The sequence below is a fragment of the Oryzias melastigma genome, linkage group LG16, assembly GCF_002922805.2.
Source record: "Oryzias melastigma strain HK-1 linkage group LG16, ASM292280v2, whole genome shotgun sequence".
Taxonomy (NCBI): Eukaryota; Metazoa; Chordata; class Actinopteri; order Beloniformes; family Adrianichthyidae; genus Oryzias; species Oryzias melastigma.
Genome location: NC_050527.1, coordinates 12,383,150 through 12,404,182, shown reverse-complemented (window position 1 = coordinate 12,404,182; position 21,033 = coordinate 12,383,150). Strand labels below are relative to the sequence as shown.

At 41.7% G+C, this 21,033-nt stretch overlaps 4 protein-coding genes across 6 annotated transcripts in view; 2 read left to right on the top strand and 2 right to left on the bottom strand.

Annotated features, from left to right (window-relative positions):
- The first annotated feature begins 445 nt into the window (after positions 1 to 445).
- On the top strand, positions 446 to 4,116 carry echdc1 (enoyl CoA hydratase domain containing 1). Of its 2 annotated transcripts, none has more exons than XM_024267188.2 (7): positions 446 to 1,202; positions 1,746 to 1,811; positions 2,462 to 2,637; positions 2,713 to 2,855; positions 3,260 to 3,312; positions 3,384 to 3,464; positions 3,531 to 4,116. In XM_024267188.2, exons 2-7 carry the CDS (start codon positions 1,747 to 1,749, stop codon positions 3,946 to 3,948), a joined length of 936 nt encoding a protein of 311 aa, XP_024122956.1. In that variant the 5' UTR covers positions 446 to 1,202; position 1,746; the 3' UTR covers positions 3,949 to 4,116. The 2 variants fall into 2 exon arrangements, with proteins under 2 accessions (XP_024122956.1, XP_024122957.1); XM_024267189.2 differs by lacking the exon at positions 446 to 1,202 and adding an exon at positions 1,217 to 1,338.
- A 744-nt stretch (positions 4,117 to 4,860) lies between these two features.
- LOC112143313 (E3 ubiquitin-protein ligase rnf146) lies at positions 4,861 to 8,703 on the bottom strand. Of its 2 annotated transcripts, none has more exons than XM_024267184.2 (3): positions 8,551 to 8,703; positions 7,951 to 8,010; positions 4,861 to 7,147 (listed from the first exon to the last, which is right to left on the bottom strand). In XM_024267184.2, the coding sequence occupies exon 3, from the start codon at positions 7,133 to 7,135 to the stop codon at positions 6,008 to 6,010; it is 1,128 nt and encodes a 375-aa protein (XP_024122952.1). In that variant the 5' UTR covers positions 7,136 to 7,147; positions 7,951 to 8,010; positions 8,551 to 8,703; the 3' UTR covers positions 4,861 to 6,007. The 2 variants fall into 2 exon arrangements, with proteins under 2 accessions (XP_024122952.1, XP_024122953.1); XM_024267185.2 differs by having other exon boundaries at positions 8,546 to 8,676.
- Positions 8,704 to 8,722: 19 nt separating this feature from the next.
- On the top strand, positions 8,723 to 10,269 carry mdh2 (malate dehydrogenase 2, NAD (mitochondrial)). Its single transcript, XM_024267187.2, has one exon. The coding sequence runs from the start codon at positions 8,865 to 8,867 to the stop codon at positions 9,876 to 9,878; it is 1,014 nt and encodes a 337-aa protein (XP_024122955.1). The 5' UTR covers positions 8,723 to 8,864; the 3' UTR covers positions 9,879 to 10,269.
- A 328-nt stretch (positions 10,270 to 10,597) lies between these two features.
- rspo3 (R-spondin 3) overlaps positions 10,598 to 21,033 on the bottom strand; it is a 14,760-nt gene continuing 4,324 nt past the window's right edge. Inside the window, exons 2-6 of the mRNA XM_024266883.2 lie at positions 19,052 to 19,246; positions 18,540 to 18,683; positions 18,283 to 18,429; positions 17,951 to 18,133; positions 10,598 to 11,526 (exon numbers count right to left, since the gene is read on the bottom strand). Of these exons, the coding sequence (XP_024122651.1) occupies positions 11,309 to 11,526; positions 17,951 to 18,133; positions 18,283 to 18,429; positions 18,540 to 18,683; positions 19,052 to 19,246 (887 nt within the window). The 3' untranslated portion in view covers positions 10,598 to 11,308. The remainder of the gene's footprint in view (positions 11,527 to 17,950; positions 18,134 to 18,282; positions 18,430 to 18,539; positions 18,684 to 19,051; positions 19,247 to 21,033) is intronic.

The following is a 21,033-nucleotide window of genomic DNA, read 5'->3' as shown; positions in this document are numbered from 1 at the left end:
CACACACCTACACACAGTTGTTCATGCAGCATTTCAGCAATTGAGGGAAATTTGCATCCCCCACGAGCCTGGGATGTAATTTCAGACAGCATTGCTCAAAAAGCTGCTTTTTCAGTTTTGATGCTGAATCTCTAAAATCTAGAGACACCAAGCAGTTTTTTGTTATTCTCATACACAGTTTTGTGCACAGACTCGTCTCCAGGTGCTTGACTTTACAGACAGAAATGTAGGTTGCGGGCTGGATGACCAGGCTTAATGTACTGGTCAGAGAGACAGCATGTCTGGGATGCCTGTCTGTAAAGAGACCCACCAACCTTTCTGAATTCCTTCCTTGCTTTTAAATAGACCAAAGAGTTAAGGACTTAAACAGAGTTGACTCAGCTGCAGTCTTGGACACAGTGCAGAGCATCTTTGCTTATGTCTGTCCTTAAGTTATCTAACAGTTTGATCGGTGAAAATTGCATTAAGTCATGTATTGCTTAAAGCTCTATACAATGCTTTAAATTGATTAAAAGGATGCAGGTATGAGTGAGCTTTGAGGAAAAGATCTTTTTAAAGTTAGGCAGGTGCAGGATATATGTTCATAGAAGACAGAAGTCGAGCCAAAGCACAGGAAATGATCCCTTTTTGTAACAAATTATTTTTCTTTCTTTCTGCTGCTTTTTAAAGTGTTTTGTGATTTTTGTGTTTGTGCTCTTGTGGGTATTTGTGCCCCAGTTTCTACCTCTAGGAATCAATGTCTCTCTGTTGGTTGCTTGTCTGCCTCAAATCTTTTTTTTTTTTGCCCCTGTAATTTTTTTGTCTTTCAGCTCAAAACTTCTGTCTAAAAATTGTGTAACATTTTATTTTTTTCCAATTTAACACCTTTCAGTACCTACCATTCAAAGCATGTTTTGTATTCATTATTTAACCTTTTCCCTGGTTGTTTAATGAAACTGACAAAAAAAGGCATTTTACCACAATTACTTTTATAACTGTAGTTAATGAAAACAGCATAAAACTCTAAATAAATGTAAAAATATATTATATATTTAAATTAATATATTTTAAGATATTAAGGCAGATTTCTAAAAAGTGTGGTATTATTCCTCCTTAGCGCCTCACCGTGGCGGAGTTTTCTGTCTCCCGGAACCGAACAATTCTGTCGTAGTTTCTAGTGGTGCAGATTTCAGTGTAACACCACACGAGTGTCATCAAACAAGGTTGGTGTTTTCCATTTTTAAATTAATCGTTTAGTATATTATTAGGCTATTTCACAGAATAATCTTTTTAAACGAGATATAAATGTTGGCTAATATTTGTTTGTGAATCCTTGAAGATAAGGGACAACACTTCCAGGTTTTTTTTTAATTAGGATATTTACAATTATTACAGAAAATACCTCTTTGTATTAAATGTTTTGTAATTATGATGTTTACAATTATTTAAACATTACAATTGTAATTTGTTTTTTTTACCCAGATTGAAATAAAGGTGGACTTGTCAGAAACATAAGCTGAAGGAATTTATATGCATCTAGTGTGTATGTAAATCACAGTCATTACAAATAAATTGTTATTAATAATAATTGTTTTTTTTGTTTGCTTCATTAAACAAGCAAAACATCAAATTAACGTCTCTATCTATCTATAAGCAAACTTTAGCATAATAAATGTAGTCGAGTAACATTTTAAATCAAGGAGACTTGTGACACAGATGAGGAGGAAATGTTTTTGCTCTGCTAAGGAAAATAAAATGACTTGCAGGATGGTTCTCAGCGCACCAAGGCCACGTCTCCTGAGGAGTATCTGCTGCTTGGGGTCCTGGGCAAGGTAATGATAAAAGTCTACCATAACTTTTCTAAAGGTTAAAAAAGAAAGACTTCTTATCAAAAAATCTCACCAAGTAAAATATAATGTTTCTGTGAGCATCCCCATCCTTTACATCCACTTTTATCACTTTTAACACCAATGTGATGTGTTTCTGTCAAAGCTATTTTTGAATTTTTTCTCAAATGCTATTATAATTGTACGATTTTTGCTTTATTAAAACTGCTCTATTAGTTTAATGTCTGAAGTATGCTGTGAAGATTCATCCATACATACATGTATTTTCTTGACCTTTTGGGGTCATGGGGTTGCTGGAGCCTATCCCTGGCTGTCAGGCGAAGGCAGGGTACACCCTAAATAGGTTCCTGGTCTGTCCCAGGGCATACAATCACTCCCACACACATGCACTCACACATGCACACCTTTGACACTTGAGAGTAACCAATCAAACTATGAAGAATGTTTTTGGAGTGTGGGGGAAAACCCACACATGCGCAAGGAGAACATACAAACTCCACACAGAAAGGTCCCAGCTAGGCCTCAAACCAGAGCCTTTTTGCTGTGCTAACCATTGCACCACTGGTGAAGCTTCAGCATCTACTTTTTATGATGTAAACAAAGAGAAAGTTATGTTTCACTGTTCTCCGTCAAAGGCAGCTGCAGCGGCAGAGCAGCGGCTCTGTTTATTCCAGCATCCACGGCTTCAGCCAGGAGGAGATCAAAGAGAAGCTGCAGGCCTTTCCTGGAGGCTCCATTGATCTACTGAAACAGGACTCTGGCATAGCAGTGCTGACTATCAACAATCCTCCTCGCATGAACGCCTTCTCCGGTAAGAAGACTGATACTCATTAATTCTCATACAGCTGTAGATACACAGTTTCAGTGTTTAAATGTGTGCTTTCAGGTACCATGATGGTGGATCTAGAGGAGAAGGTAACCCAGCTGGAGAACTGGACAGACGGGAAAGGTGTCATCGTTCAGGGGGCTGCTCAGACGTTCTGCTCTGGATCTGACCTAAATGCTGTCCGAGCGATGTCTAACTCACAGGTAGCAAAGGAAACGTCTTCTGTCTTAAATGCAATGCTTTATTTTGCCACTCTTTGAAAATGCAATCTCAGGTAGACAACAACACAACACATTACTGTGTGATTATTCTCACAACAGGAACCACTTGATCGGATCTGGAGCTTCATTTAATGAAAGCTTCTGCTGTTTCTCAGATGACCTTACATGTGACTTAATTGTGCTAATTTTCAAATGAGCTCAAATTAAAAAATAAAAACAACCAAACCCTGCCTCTTTCAAAGCCATGCTTGACACATTGTACTTCTTTTTTTTTTTTTTTTTTTTACATATTTTTAAGATGGCGTTAGCCTGAATCTTTGTCATTCTTCAAAGCAGCATCTTGAGGACTTACTGAGTATGTCTGAATATTTTCTTTTCTCTTCAAGGATGGGATGAAAATGTGTATGTTTATGCAGAATACTCTCACAAGGCTACTCAGGTAAGTCTTCTCTTTGTTCCCTTTAATGAAATGCTTCTAGAAAACAAAGGACTGCAGTTTTTTTGATGCAGGTTGCCCCTCATCTCTGTTGCCCTGGTGGAAGGTAAAGCTCTTGGAGGAGGAGCAGAACTTACAACCGCCTGCGATTTTAGGTAAACTGATATGAAGAGTCCTGCATCCGTTCAGTTATTAATCTCTTCTCCTTCCTTATCTTTCAGATTAATGGCTTCAGGAAGTGTCATCCAGTTCGTGCATAAACACATGGGTTTGGTCCCAGGCTGGGGTGGAGCTGCTCGACTTGTCGGCATCGTTGGAAGCCGAAACGCATTGAAGCTGCTCGGGGGCGCCGTAAAAGTGGACTCTGAGCTCGGCGTGCACGTTGGCCTAGCCGATGGCGTTCTAAAGGTCGACCAGGAGGCTGAGCGTGCTGAGACTGGCCTGCAGCAGGCGGAGAGCTGGCTCAGTCAATACACCAAAGGACCTGCCCCAGTAATCAAGGCTGTGAAGAAAGTCGTCCTGTCTGGAAGGGAGCTCCCTCTCTCAGAGGCTCTGAGGACAGAGAAGGATATATTTGGGACTGTCTGGGGAGGTCCAGCTAACTTGCAGGCATTGGCGAGCAAATCCAAACACAAGTAACGTTGTCCGAGTCCCTTTAGTTAAAAAAATCCTACAAGTACTCATGAAAACATTCTTATAAGCCACATCCTGGACTGAATGATACATTTGATCTCAGTTGTAAGAGTTTTGGACTTTTTACAGGACATTGCAGTGATGAAATAACAGAATAAACATGACTATAAAATACTCTTCATCTTTAAAAACTAGCATCACTGAGCAGTGCTACTTCTACTCTAAAAAAACGAGCATTCTTCTTTGTTTGTCCTCTGACTGCACCATTGTGACCCTGATTAGATCAGTCCAGCTGAGCTGATGAGCCAAAAGGAGGAAGGATCGTCTGACTTCAGGAGAATAATGCTGCTGCAGGCCTTTCTTATCTGGGTTTGTGGCTCATCAGCTGATCCATCATATACCTTAGCAGACGTGCTGTTACTGCCTTGCACTCAGATGATCTATTGCACTGGTAGATTTGTTTGCTGGATGGATTTTCATTAATCTTTGTTTTTTAGTTGATCCAAAAAGAGCTGAAATCCACAAACTGAATGAAGTTTGTCTCTAATATTAGGCCGAACTTGTAGTGTGAATGAATCCACACATTTCCAGCATTAAGAAAACACAGGAGAGTCTTAAGCAGCTCAGGGACGCAGACAACCTTTATCTTTTGTTTCCCTTCCAGAGGTTCTGCTCCCAGACTGAACCCGCACCTGGACTAGCTCTGGTCAGAGTATCAAACCCGACGACATGTTCAAAAGTAAAAAAAAGAATTATCCAAATATTTTCTCCAACTACATAACTGAATAAATGAGTCTCAACTGAAATTTGGCACAAAGTAAAATGAAAATGTGAACAAAAAAAATCATAACTGAAGTAGCATTCTAGAACAATGAAATATAGAAGTTTCTTCTCAAAGTGTGAAAAAGAAGAAGCAGAAACTGTTACACAAACTTTATTCTTCAGAATGGAAAATCTAAAACTGCGCAGATGATTTCAAATTACAAAAATAACCACTTGATTTTTTTTTGTTTTTGCAAAATGGCATGTTGTTGTTGTTTACCTCCTTCAGACATCAACCATGACAGGATATAAAACCAATTTGCAAATAAAATACAAGTATTTAGTCAAACTAAACCCAAAGGACATCAAATCCAAAAGTCCTGCCAGCTGACAGTGGTTTAATAACTCTCTCTTCAAACATGCACAAATCACAAAAAGCCTCCAAAGATTTACCGAAGCTACAGACGATTCAGCTTTGAAAGGAAAGAAACAATAAATCACATTAAATGGCCAAATATTTTAAAGGTTGGGTTAGTAGTACCAGTGTGCACAATTAAACATTTCAACCTTTAAAGCTTCTGAAAAGTGGATTTTACTTGAATTCCAATTACTTAAGAGGGCCGCCACAATATATTTGCTCCTGAGTTTCATCACAAAACATCCACATGGTATAAGATGAAATTCTCATTTTTTTCCCTGTACTCCATTTCCCTCAAAACACAACAAGCTCTGAAATCAAACATGTTCAAAGACTGACAGTTAGTTTCAGACTTTTTTTGATGAAAGGGTTGACAGGAGGAAGATTAAATCATCAGTGAGAGCAGTGAGATGACTTGAGCTCAGATGAGTCTGTTTCTGCGTGCTATGTTAGCCGAGAGAGTTAAATTGTACACGTTTACAATGCAGCCATTCATTGAAATGACTCTGTTCCATTTCCAGAAATAAACTTCCCATCATGCCTTCTGTCATGTCAAGTCACAAATGTGACCCAGAGAACTAAAAGCTCTCTGTTTTGCTTTTTTAAAATAATAAATATAATTTAAAAAAACAGTTTGCTTTGATACAAGAAAATTAATGTTTTAAAATATTAGATTTACCTTTATTTCAGTGATGCTAAATTGAATTAGAATGAAGCTCATAGTCCAGACTCACAGACTATAAAAAAAAAACTCTTCTTATTTCTTCAGTACCAAACTATTCATCCCCATCAGGTTTGTAACTGAGGGAGAAGCAGCATAAAGTGGGAAATGAACTAATGGAACAGGAACAGGAACATAACCATTTAAGCATCGGGTGGTTTCATTTACAATTTTGTACACTGGCCATCTGGCATTCTCGACCTTTCGCTGTTACTGGATGAAGAAGAGGCAGACTCTGAAGGAGGAGCTTCTCCATCCTCTGGAGAAAGTCTTTGTCTCCGTGGCTGGTTGCCCAACGCGTCCACATTCTCACCGTCTTCTCCGTCCTCGTCATCGTCGCTCAGATCTCCGGAGTCAGACAGATCCCCAAAGTTGTGAGGACCAGAAGATCTGGACGGTGTTGTTTCCCCCTCCTCCTCTTCTTCTCCTTCTCCAGCTTCAGATCGCTCATGAGAAGGTGTCGGCCTGGGGCTGATGTGCAACTGGGAGAGAGTCTCCACCAACGGAGAGCTAGCAGTGGGGTCAGCCTGAGCCCCGAGGGAGGTGGGGGGCCGGGCGGGAGCTGAAGGGGCTGTGGCAATAAAAGGGATTCCTGTGATCGGCTGCTGTAAGCCTGTTATTGTGATGTCGGCTCCATCAGCAGAGTTTTCTCGGTTTGCTACCCCCATGGCTCCACTTACCCCCTCTGTGTCCAATCGCAGCCCGGCCACTCCCTTTTTGGGAATATCTAAAACATCCCTCTTCATCTTGCGTCTGCGACCGTGCTCGTTGCGCCTGTATTGCACCATGTTCTCCAAGTCAGCTACATACAGAAAGCCAGCGATCAGCATCTCCGCTGTCTTCTTGCCTTTAGAGAAAGCGTCCTCCAGCTCACGGCTGGTCCGCTCATCATACTGCCACCAACCGTTACGGCCCTCGTAATACCAAGCGTGATCGCTCGATGCCCCACCCCGACCGCCAGCCGATGCCTTCAGCTCCTCTGGAGAGAGAAGTGTAGGCCTTTCCAGGAAGTCTTCTGGTACTTCCTGTCTGCAGAGAGCACAGCGTTTGCTCTGCCAAGATGCGCCCTTCGCGCACAGGAAGCAGAAGACGTGTTGGCATGGTAACTGGACAGGGTGGACACAGGTCTGCAGGCAAATGGCACACTCTGGGACGGAAAGGGCCGGGGACGAGTTGGTGGAGCCGGAACACGAGGATTCTGCACTGCTGCCACTTCCACCGCCACTGCCGCTGCCCTTTTTAGTGGATGGAAGTGAGTTCACAGAGTGGTCAACCTCGCCACAACTAGCCATCCTTATGAAGTACTGTGGGACAGAGAACAGGTGCTTTGATGTGATCACATGAAGAACATGAGTTTTACCTTCCTACCTAATGTTATAACATTGGCATTCTGCATATTTTCACAAAAAAGATTTGTTATTCGATAATAATGGTTAAAAACTTGATTTAGATTTGACTTACTAGGGAAATTCATCTTAGTTTTAAATCCAACTAATGACCTTCATCATTTTTTTAAAGACCCACTCTGATGAAAATTGTGTTATGGGTCCTGTCCACAACTCAGAGGGGAATTTCTGCTGAACAGCTGCTCTGCAGAGACTATGTCCAAGAAAACAACACAAGTAATTCGGTTTTGGCTCTTGTTAAAAAAAAAGTACTCGAAAGGCTTTCCGAATAGATAAAAGCTTATCTGAGTGTGTCTTTAAACACTTTTATTCCACCTGAAATTAATCTGAAACGTAAATACAACTATACAGATGTTACTAAACCTATAATGTTAATCTCAGAAAACATTCATGGTAAGAAAAAAAGGGGGGATCTGTGCAATAAACTATTCAAATAGAATAAAATAGTTAAAAATAAAAATAATACTGCAAACTGAAAACTACCCAGACCTAAATAGATCATATAAACTAAGCACACATGCGCCATAATTTATTAATGGAATAAACGACTTTACATGCTTTTTCATGACATAAAAAAAAAAATCTATAAAGAACAAATTTGATATTTTTACACATTCACAAAAGTTAATTAAACTTAAGACAAATAATTTATTTTAAACTGGAAAAAGTAAAAACCAGAGTCCATACAGTTTGATACTCACTCAAAGATGCTTCAATATTGATTAATCATTAGTAGAGCTTTTAGATCGTCCAACTTTCCACTGTCGAGAGAGCAAAAGCACAATGCAAAGTTCAAAACAACCGTTCAGTTGAAGACATTGCTATGAAAAAAGACAAAGGACTCTACTAACCGACTACAATCAACGAGTTGTGTCAGCGACTACGAACATCCGAGCCTTTCTTATCCAGCACCGTCGTTTTTAAAGATAATTCAATAAAAAATGACAAAACCGCAACGCACGCAAAAATGTATCGTTAGTATATTACTGACAAACGTAAGGTTAAAAAAAGATACAAAGACAAATACAAACTTGCTAGCAATCACCAAATAGACCAAAGAAAAAACATAAAGGCCTCGCAACGTATTTGCGATTCTTTTTGGTAAACGAAAAATATCCTGTACCGACAACTACCCGAATAACACAAAAATAAAGCTATGAAGGCTAAGTGCAGTCCTCGGCCTCCAGTAAATAGACGGAGTTCATTTGACGGTGCTAGCTTCTTATTTTAGCAGGAAAACAAAAGCAGAAGAACTCTGTTCTGTTGCGACACAAATCGAAACAACTGTAAACTCACCGTACCTCTGAAAATGTCTCAGCTTGTGTCGTTTATTGTTGTAATTCGTACCGTAGTACAAATTTTCTATGCTATTACATCGAATTCCAATGTTAACTGGCTTTGTTTTCTTCCGAGAGGGGATCTGAGATAAACTGGGCGACGTAAATGTACGCGCTTACGTAAGCGGCACGTCAGTCCGTGCCTACGACCTTTTCTGTCTCGCGCATGCTCACCTCTTCCTGTTAGCTTGTGGCTAGAGGACGTTGGTGTCACAGAGGAGAGGGGCTCCCACGTAACTTTAATTTATCTGCAAATTGCGTGAAGTAACAGAAGAAAGATGTTTTCCCGTGCCGTCAGACCAACCGTCAGCTTCGCGCGGTGCTTGTCCACCTCCTCGCAGAACAACGCCAAAGTTGCGGTGCTCGGAGCGTCGGGCGGCATAGGCCAGCCTCTCTCCCTGCTGCTGAAGAATAGCCCCCTGGTGAGTCACCTCTCCCTGTATGATATCGCTCACACACCTGGGGTCGCCGCCGACCTCAGCCACATCGAGACAAGAGCCCAGGTGACCGGCCACATGGGGCCCGATCAGCTCGACGCTGCACTGCAGGGCTGCGACGTCGTGGTGATTCCTGCCGGCGTGCCGAGGAAACCCGGCATGACCCGCGACGACCTCTTCAACACCAACGCAACCATTGTGGCCACCTTGGCTGACGCCTGCGCTCGCAACTGCCCAGAGGCTATGATCTGTATCATTGCAAACCCCGTGAACTCCACCATCCCCATAACAGCCGAGGTCATGAAGAAACATGGCGTGTACAACCCCAACAGAGTGTTTGGTGTCACAACCTTGGACATTGTCAGAGCCAACACCTTCGTGGCTGAGCTCAAAGGCTTGGATCCAGCTCGTGTCAATGTTCCGGTCATCGGTGGTCACGCAGGGAAGACCATCATCCCCCTCATTTCGCAGTGCACACCCAAAGTGGAGTTCCCTGCTGATCAGCTGTCTGCGTTGACCGGCAGAATCCAGGAAGCAGGTACAGAAGTGGTGAAGGCCAAGGCAGGAGCTGGCTCTGCTACCCTCTCCATGGCCTATGCCGGCGCCCGCTTCACCTTCTCTGTCCTGGATGCCATGAATGGAAAAGAAGGCGTGGTGGAGTGCTCATTCGTCAGGTCTGAGGAGACTGAGTGCAAGTACTTCTCCACACCTCTCCTCCTGGGGAAGAACGGCATCGAGAAGAACCTGGGGCTGGGCAAGTTGTCCGCCTTTGAGGAGAAGCTGGTGGCTGATGCCATCGGCGAGCTGAAGGCCTCCATCAAGAAGGGTGAAGATTTTGTCGCTAACATGAAGTGAACCCATAAATCATTCACTATTTTCAATACCCAACCACAGTTTTGATGGATCATTTATTCTGTCTTAAAATGCATCAGAGTACCTGAAGTTCTGTCAGTGTTTCCTCTTTATTAATTCTTGGCAGAGTGATCATTAAGTACCTTTTCCTTTCCAGTCCTGGATTTTTCTTTGTGATTATTATTTTCGGAAAAAAACTGTACTGTGACGGTTTTAATTTTTTTTTTGTGTTGTGAATGTCGAAAAAACTGTTAAAAAAATCATATTTTCATGTACTTGTTCCCTGCTGAGTGATACAGGAGGAAATACTGTCATGTCTGCTGATGCACTTACTGTAGTTGTTACTGACTCAAAAATATTCACTCCAACAATAAACAGCAGAGCTTTAAACAGATTTTTCCTCTTCATTTTTCCTGTTTGTTTGATAGAGCACCAAAAATAAAAATAAAGAAAATCCTCTATTTTTCTTTTACTGCTCAACTTCATGTGCATTGGTAATTTTTCCTTATTCATATATAGATGCATTCTCTTAGTGCTTAATTAATGTGTAACTAATTTTATTAGAAAGTAAGTTTACATCTTGATAAGTAAAGCAAATGACAAAGGTCACGGTGCTTACAAAGCACGAAACAAGTTGATAGTAAAAAACATTAAATTCGTGTTGATACACACATCAGTTTAGTAGGGTTTTTTTTTTACATGAAACAGGACAAACAACAGACATGGGTACAAACTCATAGTTTATTTGACATACAGTTAATTTTGGTTTGTAGTGGATGAGCACAAAATCCATTTACACAAAAAAACTTGTAGATTTGATTCACTTATCTGGAAAAATGTAGCTTTTCTGCAAAATTGACACCGTTATACTTTTTGGACTTGTTTAAGTTACAGGATGCAAGCTGCCTTACATCTGTTAGTTTGAAAATGAATGGGGCAAAACCAAATCCATTTTTTTCTCTATCAATTATGGACAAGATAGGAAGATCTAAAGAACAGGTACAACAATAATTGTTCTACATAATGCTGCAAAATCTACATTCAAAAAAACCAAGATGTACAATTATGTACCAGAGTCCCTTTAAATAACTATATCAACAAGCACATGTGTCTCTCGGTACATCCATCTGAAATAGTTCTCAATGTTTCTCAGTCTCGTGGTTTTCAGAGGAGACACTCTGGAAGAGGTGAAGGTCAGACTACTGGATAGGAAAATAGAAGACTTTACATAGTCCGTAGTGGCTAAAGCCTTGTGGCTGAACAAGCCCCATCACACTGGTGCATAAATAGTCTGTTCAAATCATACAGGTAGCAGCATAACCCCGGAAACAGAGGGGTTAAAGAGGGGAAATTGTGGGTGAGGTTGGGGGATGCTGTGGAGCTGGAAGGATGGGAAGCTAACAGGAGGAGCCTTTAAATGTCAGTTCACGGCACTACTGCACAAGGCTGTGCTCGGTGGAGGCAGTCTCTGTGTTGTGGCCTCTGTGGTGTCTGTGCTCAGTTTTGTTCCTGTTCTCAGAGTTTTCCCGTTCGCCTACACCCCTGTCCCGCTCCCGTCCTCTCTTCCTCTCCCTTCTCCCCTCGTCGCTTTCCTTGTCTTTGCGATTTTTGCGATTCCGTCGCCCTTTTGGCACGGGATTTCTCCTCCCTCCTGAAAAAAAAATCAGGAAGAAAAAAGGTTTTGATAAGTTGATTTTTTAAACAAAAAAATTACTGAACTTTTTAATTGAATTCAGTATAGACATTTCAGCAGGTAAGTCCACATATGTTCAATTCTAAGATTATACATAAAAGTCTGGGCATTATTCAATGGTATGGTGTGAAACTCCAGGCCTTGAGTGCCAGCCTCCTGCTGGTTTTCCAGAAATCCTGCCTTATCGTCTGCTGATTACCTGGATCAAGTGTGTTAAGCCAATTAGTGGCTTCAATGGCAGGGTTGGATAACATGTAGGCCACCGGCCTCTGAGGCCTGGAGTTTGACACCCTGATTTAATGGATTAAAGTGTATGTTTTATTCAATCCACTGCTTTCTTTTGATTTCTGAGTTCAGTGAATAGTTCTATACATTTTATAACAATGTTAGAATTTATTCTGGACTAGAATTAATTCATGCAAAAATCACAAACATTGAAAAACTGAAGTCAGGACTCAACATCAGTTGTCATAGGGTGCAGTTCTCCATTTCTACCACTAGATATCAGTAGCTAACCACAGATTCGGACAACCCATCCGTCCATCAGCTGCTGTCTCTCTCAGTGATGAGCAGACCTTTGTCCAAAATAGAAAGCCTTTAAATAAACCCCTAATTTATCTGTTCTTGGTTCACCATCGCATAAACAGAGCCGACCGTTTTGGAATGCTGGAGGTTTATCTCTGCTCGAGCCACGGTTATTAATGATAATAACAAGATCTACCCTCAGGGAGGCTGGAGACGGGACCTGCGAGCGAACGCAGCGGAGGCCCTTTCCTGTTGTTGTACTGCTGCCGCTCATGTGTGAGTGGAACGGAGCTGCACGACCTGCTTGCTTTTGGCTGGCCGATGGGGGATTGTGAAACTGCTGAAGTAGGCAGCAGGCACAGACACAGAGAAAAAGACAGATATCTGTCTTTCTCCTGTCTGCTTCATGTATTAATCAAGAGAGGCCCCTGGAAGAAGAAAATGAAGCTATGACCCATGTATTTTGTGACACAAAGCTGTCCTTGCACTCTGTTTCATCTCCTGGATATCCTTAAATGAAAGCTAAGGGATATGCTGTGCTCTTCTTGGTTACCTTAAAGGGAATAGTTTGACTTAAAGTCATATCAGTGACAGGGAAGGGAGATGGTTTCATGGATGGATGGTTGGTCCACTGACTCATCTATGCCCCCGTCCTTTATAAACACAGGAAGTTCCTTTGGCTCTCATTGTTTTCTCTGTCCTAACACCATAACTATTTACAAGTTCAGTGGATTAGTCATAGTGTAGCCCCCATTTTTTTGTCAAACCAAAAGAGAAACCTAATCCATGCCAGTGTTGAGATGATTAGGAGACTGTTTATCAAACCAACCTGCATTTAGTTAGCTGGAACAGTTTCCGATGGGCTCGCTGTAAACTGTACATTGATGTGTGTATAATGGTCCCAATTTGAGACACCTTTGTAGGGTTTGGACCGAGTTCAAAATACATTTAGCACATACCCAAGTGTCAGTTTGTCATGAATAATTTCAAATCTGCAGGCACTGCTGTAAGGATTGCCTATGGAGCACTATAAAAATGTTCCAGTGACGTTAGAAGGTGGAATGTCATGTTGCAATAGCTTTCTTGAGATGAAGAAAAAAGCTTCTTCCATTGACCTCTATGTCTGACCTGCACCGAGCTGGCACTACTAGGCTTTTAGTGTAGCTTAGGGCGAAAGCTGAAAGACAGAGACAACGGCTTACTGTCGTCCATTCTGTTCTGTAACTAATTCTAAAATGTTTTTACGTAGAGATTTACTTGGAAAAAACTGGGCTCCTGCATCCATGTAAAACAATAACATGGATTGAGGATTCTGTTCTAATAGATTTAGTGTCATCAGTAGGCTAATCCAAGAGTTTGACCAAGGTATTTAAACTGGTTTCAGTTTCTTTTTCAATTTATGTGATTGTTGTACGGCTTCTTTGTTCACTGATGTGACTGAGTTCAATTCCCAGCACTGCCAAGCTTTTTCTGAGGAGTTTGAAGATTGTTTTTGCCAAACTTTTTATCTGTGACTTATTTACACCACCAGTGCTGTTTAAATAAGTTCAGCCTTATGGATGCTGTGCAACTCTTCAGCTTTGTAATCAATCAGCATGGAGAAGTCATCGCAGAGGCTTAAAGAGAAAAGAGATTACAAGAAGGAGGGTTGCCACAGCAATGCGAGGAAAAAGGAATTCATTTTTCAAAACTGAAGCCACAAAAACGATAAACCTCTGTATGAATTTTCGCTTGTAGATAATATAGACATCTTTTTTCATCCAATTCTCCCGAGAAAGCATCAAGCTGTTTCACAAGAGTGAAACTGCAGTTATAATACTGTGAAATAGAATAAACAGTTACCTAATTCCAGCTCCATTTTCTCTGGTTCTTAGAAGAAAACTTCCATGAAACCATCTCCCTTCACTGTGACAAAGTATAATGGCTCAGCGCTGTAAACCTGTGAGGTCAGACAGCGCCCCTAGTACACGATGTGCACCAATTTTTTTTATTGTTGCAGACCTCATTCTTCCCTGAAGAGTAGCTATTAAAATGATTGTGACTTAAGTAGTGCAAATTATATCTATTGCTCAGTAGTTGGGTAGTAGAATGTGCGACCAGAGACAGAGATTTGGGGTTACAACCCACAGTTGGGTCATATCAAGGCTCTGGAATGGGACCTAGTGCTTTAATTGGTTGACATTCTGTACCAAGGATTTGATTGAGGGTTAAAACATCACTTGGTTGTCAGGTGGGATTGCACTGTGGCTCTTAGGTCCTCCAGAGGATGGACGCTCGTATGACAACTAATAGGACTTTGACTAAACCTTAAAAGACTGGTTCTAATGTTGTGAGTTCTGTTGAAACCTTCCCATCCTTGTATGTGCTGTTGGAACAGATTCACTGAAAGTAGCTGTTGTAAAGATTCTTAAAATTAGGAACAAGATGGTAACAAAAAACAGGCCTCAACTGCACGGAAAACACAGAGACAAGTTTGACTGAAAGGGACGCCACACACTGTGCTGACAAAATGAATCCAGTAAGGATGAACAAAAAATAGAGAGCCAGAGGACACAGCAACGCAAAATAGGGTTTAAATCAACAAGGTGACAGCTGTTTGCAGATCAAGATCAAGTGAGAGAGCAAAGGGCCACCGAGGTTAAGGGGAAGTGAGTCTCCACATGAGTGCGTGGTCAGAGGTCCAGTGTGTGTTTTATGATGGCACATCCTCTGCAACAGGCGTTCTGTCGTCCGGGGAGCTTTTGGCGGGAGCCAGGCTAGGATTAAAGGCTTGGCCTATCCCACGAGTGGAATGCCTGCCGTATGGCTGCCAGGATGTCATGACGGGGGCTGTGGGTGCGAGCCACAAGTGTGTTACACTGTTGTGGGAGCTTGCTTAGCTGTAGGATTCTCTGTGTGTAACAGCCGTAAGCAGGTGAAGAGCTGCAGAACTCACAAGTCTGTCCTTCCACAGATGAAGGAACAGAGAGAACAAGCTCTAATACCTAGAGGATGTGTGTGAACTTTTTATATTGACAAAGCTGGTGCAACTTCAACCATCGTGTCAGATATTTATTACAATGATATACCCCTCTGAAAACAAAAACAAAAAAAAACATACAAAATAAATAGCTTCATACTTAAGAATAGAACAAAATGTTAGTTTTTATCTTTTATTAGACTTTGAATGAAAAGAATAAAACTTTATTGATCGCACAAGGGGAAATTACCTTGTTACCATAGCTCTATTAGATGGATAATGAGACTTATTTAGCAAATTTAAACCTTTATTTTGGTGGATTATGCCAGGTGAACAAAAACTGTCTCAAAACTTCCCTGGCTGATATTCTAACGCTTAATGATTGTGTACTGATTAAAAATGAATAATCTTTCTACAGTTCCCATGTTTATGTCAGTGCCGTTGGGCTGGTACAGACTTGCCAAGCTTGGACAGTTCTCACAATGAGGCCACGTTTGATTGTTTTCAGACAATACTGAGCCTAAAAACAACAATTAGAAAAACAACAATTAGGTGTTCAGGGAATGGGCGTACAAAACTCTTAACAAGTGTGGGACGGAACTAAATAGTGTGAACAATAAAACGGAAAATTGTTGGGTATTGAAATGGACATTTTTGGGGGAGTCCCTGCTTATCTCTTGCGCTATCTTACAGGGTCCAGATGACCCCAGTCTTACATTGACATGTTATCCATCCGATGACAAATGTGGACAGGATTTCGTGTCTGCAATAGACACCAGTGAAAATCCAAAATCATTGGAAAAAAAAGTTCAGCGCTGTCTTGTGGGGTCCAGATGACAACATATCTGGACCCATATTGGTATGTTGACATACAGGGCTGCACTGTGGTGCAGTGGTTAGCACTCTTGCCTCACAGCAAGAAGGCCCCTGGTTCAAGTCTCGGCTGGGGGACCTGAAACAGAATCATCAATTGGGGACCTTTCTGTGTGGAGTTTGCATGTTCTCCCCGTGCATACGTGGGCTTTCTCCAGGGACTCTAGCTTCGTCCCACTATCCAAAAACGTGTTTCATAGGTTAATTTGTTATTATATATTGTCCCTAAGTGCAAGCATGTATGGGTGTGTGATTTAGGCCCTGCGACACACTAGCAATCTGTCTAGAGTGTATCCTGCCTTCGCCCAAAATTGGCAGGGTTAGGCTCCAGAAGCTCCGTGACCCCAAAAGGGACAAAGCGGTTTAGAAAATGGATGGATGAAAGGATGGATGTTGACATACAAAGCAGATTGAGAGAAAAAGATAATTAGATGATCAAAGAACTGTGATAAAAATTGAAACACTGTACTGCGGAAATGAGATAAAGGAGAAAGAGAGGCAGTGAGGAGAAAGTCAAAAAAAGGAGGAAAGGAAGAGCTTGAGGAGTAGGATGTATCAGTGTCAAAGGGTGGCTGGAGGATTACAAGAGGCTCTCTGAGGCCGGGCCATTGACCTTCTAGCGTGTGCAAAGCGTAAACAGCCAGGAGAGGATGCGTTAAAGCAGATAATTAGCTTCCATTCAGTGAAGAGATTGAGCAACAGGGTAATCACATGTAAGTGTGTCTGCTCACTTCTTCCTTCCTTCCTTTAACCCCTCTACCCCTTCAGCCAGCTCTAACTAGACCGGCCGCTTTCCAATTTTTTTTGTTTTTGTTTATAAATCCTTTGCCTCGATGGGACTGACCACACCAAAGACAACACGTGGGATCTGTGTTTTCTTTGGTGTGGCATGTTTGTGTGTGTAGCGGGTGATGGATCAGTGAACAGATGCAGGCAGAAAGTGGGCAACGGGGTGACAGAGGGTACTTATCGTTGTCTGACTTACAAATCATGTTGGTCCATGTCGACTCTTCTTACAAATTATCACCAGACCAACTGCTGCCTAGGTATTTTAGCGAGACAAAGTGTCTGCATCCACACATACAAAGGTTGGGAGTCTGGACTTTAGCGTTCAAGCCAAACGAAAAAAGTGTGCGAGTGTGTGTGTGGGAGCAAGAGAGAGGGAGAGATAGTTATTGTGTTTCTGTCTCTGTGTGTGTATTGGCAGCTGTGGGGATAAACCAATACTGATCCCCTGGTCGCCGCGTGCCTCCCAAGGGGAGGATGTTGATGTTGAGTGGACTGTTTCTGCTCCAGAGCCAACGGGTTTTTGCTGCATCACACACACTCTGACACACACTTGTGCACCCGTACACACTCACATTGTTTGTTCTGTAAGTGTGAGGCCCCAAGGGGCTGGATCCCAGCCTCCAACCCTGTCTGCAATCTGTCATTTAACACTACAGAGCCCCAACAAAAAAACAACCAGTCGTAGCCGCCAACTACCCGAGGAACAACGCGCACAATGCCCATGCAACACACAGTGGTCATAAATGCACAGTATCAGATTTTATACAAAGGCAAGCCCATCTGAAAGCAGTTTTAACGCCGTTTATCAGAGATGATCATACTATTCCCTGTTTACTAAAAGCACAGAAAGCGGTTTTACTGTTTAAAATCCAGAAAGGTCTTGTGGGAAAGAGGCACAATAAACTTGTTGCAACATCACACATGTTTACTACCCCCTACTGTCCTCACTTTAGCCACAGTGACATTTATCCGAATAAACGAACAAAGACTTGAGTACAAGACCACCGGCTCCCTCCGATTGTGGAAGCTGAAGCAGCATGGTCTGGAATTCACAGAAAACTGAAGGACTGCCAAGTGTTACAAATCCAGAGACAGCAGAGAGGGCTGTAGTGACAGGTCAACAGCAGTTACTGCTTTTGATGCACACAGTTTTTCACCTTCTGACTCATACAACTCAAGAGCAAGAGTCATATCGTTAAAATGGGGTCAGAAACACTTAAAAATAGTATGACCTACCTGAACATCTCTTCTTCTTAACCAGACACTCTTTGACCTCTGTGGTCAAAGGGCAGGGTCTGCCAAACTGTGATGGTGTCTGAAGGATCTGTCTTGTGCGGGCCTCCTGGCCCCGTCGATTGCAGACTTTGCTGGATCTCATGCAGGGCCTCCACTCGCTCCACTCACCCACCTGGCAGTGCACTAACGGTGGAAAGATGTGATATATCAGCAGGAATATACGTATCAACGTGTTCTAGTAGGCCAAATTTTATTCTGTTTTTTTCTTTTTTGGATGTCTTTTCTAGTTCTTGACATACACAAAAGCCCCAAAACAGACACACTTGCCTCACCTTGAGGTGTACACTCCATAAGTCTGTCATTAGGCTCATAGTCTTCTGGACAGATGTGGTGGCATCTTCCATTTAATTGGTAAAACCCTTGCTTGCACCGCGTACACGTCTCGCTGTTCACACACAGCTCACACTCTGCAGGGCAGCCTGCAAACACAGTCAGAGTTGAACTTGTTTCCATGCACCAGCTATGAAACGTAAACATGGAAAGAGTGGGTGGACACGTTCTGTCCTCATCTCTGATCAACTGAACTCACTGAGAACACATTCCCTCTGTGTGTCGTTGTGAACCATGCCATCAGGGCAGTTCTCCTGGCACTTGCCCAGATGAAGGTAAAATCCTGCTCGGCAGCGTGTGCAGAAGTTCTTGTCGAAGCAGGAGTCACACTCCGACCTGCACTCTGACAGAGAAAAACAGACCCGCAGCAAGAGTTTATTTAAACAAGACAAGTTATTGTGTGTCCTGCACATTAAACATGGAGGGGTGTCTGCATGTGTGCGTTTGTGCTCGTCGATGCGTGCATGTGTGTGTGTGTTAATGAGTACATGTCTGGTTGAAAACAGTACATCCAGCTGCAAACAGATTGATGTAAAAAAATACATTTTTAAAAAACTTTCAGTACATACATCAGAGTCCTACTATTAAAGCTGGCTTACAACAACTGCAGTTAACACAGGTGTGTAACTAACACTACACACAACAAAAGTGCGCTCAGTTCACCTTCCATATTTTTAAATCATTTTTCTACAAATGCGCATCATGACTCACTTGTGCAGGTGTTTCTCTCAGGGGAGCGAGTACCATAAAAGCCCGGTGGACAGGAAGTCATGCACACTCCAATCTGCTTCATCCCGATCCTCTTCAAATGCATGAAGAAGCGTGGCTTGCAGGATAGACAACCATTATAGTCAGAGCAGGTCAGGCAGCCACCCTGCTGGCACCCTGAGCTCACTCCAGAGATCGCTGTCGGCATAAAGATAAAGTTACATTGTATGTGAGGCACTTCATGATCAATAGCATAGTATTTTAACAAGCTCTGAGTTAGAATTGTTTAGATGCCACAAACAGGTTTAGATGCTAGTTGCTTCCTACTTTCAACTTCAATACCAGAATTATAAAGACTGTTTTAATATAATGCATTCAACTCTACATCGTGTATTTCTGCTGTAATTACACTTTTATCTGAACAAGGCCTTCAATTTATGCATTATGAGAACATTTCACAAGGTGCCCAGTAGAATCCGTTTCAGAAACAACGGTGTTCAGAACATTCCAAAACTCGTCTTAAGGCACAGGACCAAAGTCAGCTACATAGTGAGTTTATAATTCAATGCACAAGTGTTACATAACAAAATCACGGATGACAAATCACCTGCTGAAAGTAAAATTCCTCTTAGAATAAGAGCAGAAGTGTTTCATTTTCCTTCATGTTTCATCTCGGCTTTACAGAAATGGATCAGAAGATGAACCAAATGTTGGATTCTAAGAACCCTGGTTGTAGATTTCCATTGGATATGGAATTAATAGTCTTTTTTTTTTTTTTTTTTAAGACTGAAAATAATGAAATATGTGATGAGTAGTATTATTAGCATACAGTATATTAGATTCTTTGAGAAAGCTTCTCTTCATTTGTCAGCACATGGAGGATAAAGAAGGCTGGGATTCTAATCCACTAGACTTGGTTAGAAGTCTTGAGCTTTTTTAAGGTAACCTAAAGACTTCAGAGCATCACTGTGCATTTAAAGACCACCTCTGATCACCCTTTAATCTATTTTAAAAATATTCCCAGTGGTCCTTTAATTATGATTAGGCTGTTTTAGCCCAAATAAAAAGAAAATGGTGTCGTCTAGCACATAATTTCTGCAGAGCTGCAGGAGTTCATTAGAAATTTGAGTTGTGGACAGGACTCCATCATCCATCTGGTTACACTCTTGCTAGCTTAAAGCTCATCACAACCCCAAGTTAACATTAGCTGTGTTACAAAAATGACAAGCAATATTAGAACCATCAGCCATAAAGTTTTGAGCCAAATGCCAGTTCAGAATAGGAAAATAAAGATGTACATGGATCTAGTCCTCTACAAATGGAGGCATCAGAAGGGAGCAGAACTGGGAGCTTATAACCCACCCAACATATTTTCTATATCACACCTTATGATCTTTTTCATTTTTTGTCTGCTCCTGGTTCCCAACAATTTAAGTAAAGAAATACTCATAAATCCTAATTTAAGCCTAATTTCTTTATATATGTCTTCCATAATCAGACAATTACCACAAAAACATGGTCATAACACCAAAAGTAAAAGTATTATTGAAATGTGTCTTTAAAATATTTACTTAAAGACATTTCATACAAGTGTGTTTTCCAGAAAAATCCAGAGAGAACTGGATAAATATTTTGTGATACTTTGCTCTAAAAGGTTTATTATGAGGTAGGCAACTTTTGCACCACAGGAAATGGATTTTCTTTCTCGCCTTTTTGCTTCTTGCCAGTGGCTTACGCTTTCCATGTAGCCGCTGGTTTATCATAGATCACTTTGTTTGAACTATCCTCACTCCCTTTAAGTATTGTCCAATTGCCCACACTCTTCCTGCCAAGCTGCCCTCATTCACAGAAGCTGTAAAATACAGGAATTTGGCCCTACTCTTGCACTCGCGGAACCTCGGGTGGACAGCAGCATCTTGTGCAACACATCAACAAAGCTGCATGTGAAGTAAGTGCAGATGTTATAAAACATCTCCAAGATCTTT

Coding starts and splice junctions, on each gene's coding strand:
- mdh2 (XM_024267187.2), top strand. CDS start 8,865: ATGTTTTCCCGTGCCGTCAGACCAACCGTCAGCTTCGCGCGGTGCTTG.
- LOC112143313 (XM_024267184.2), bottom strand. CDS start 7,135: ATGGCTAGTTGTGGCGAGGTTGACCACTCTGTGAACTCACTTCCATCC.
- echdc1 (XM_024267188.2), top strand. CDS start 1,747: ATGGTTCTCAGCGCACCAAGGCCACGTCTCCTGAGGAGTATCTGCTGC. Junction 2,638..2,712: donor TCGCATGAACGCCTTCTCCG/GTAAGAAGACTG, acceptor GTGTGCTTTCAG/GTACCATGATGGTGGATCTA. Junction 3,313..3,383: donor ACTCTCACAAGGCTACTCAG/GTAAGTCTTCTC, acceptor TTTTTGATGCAG/GTTGCCCCTCATCTCTGTTG.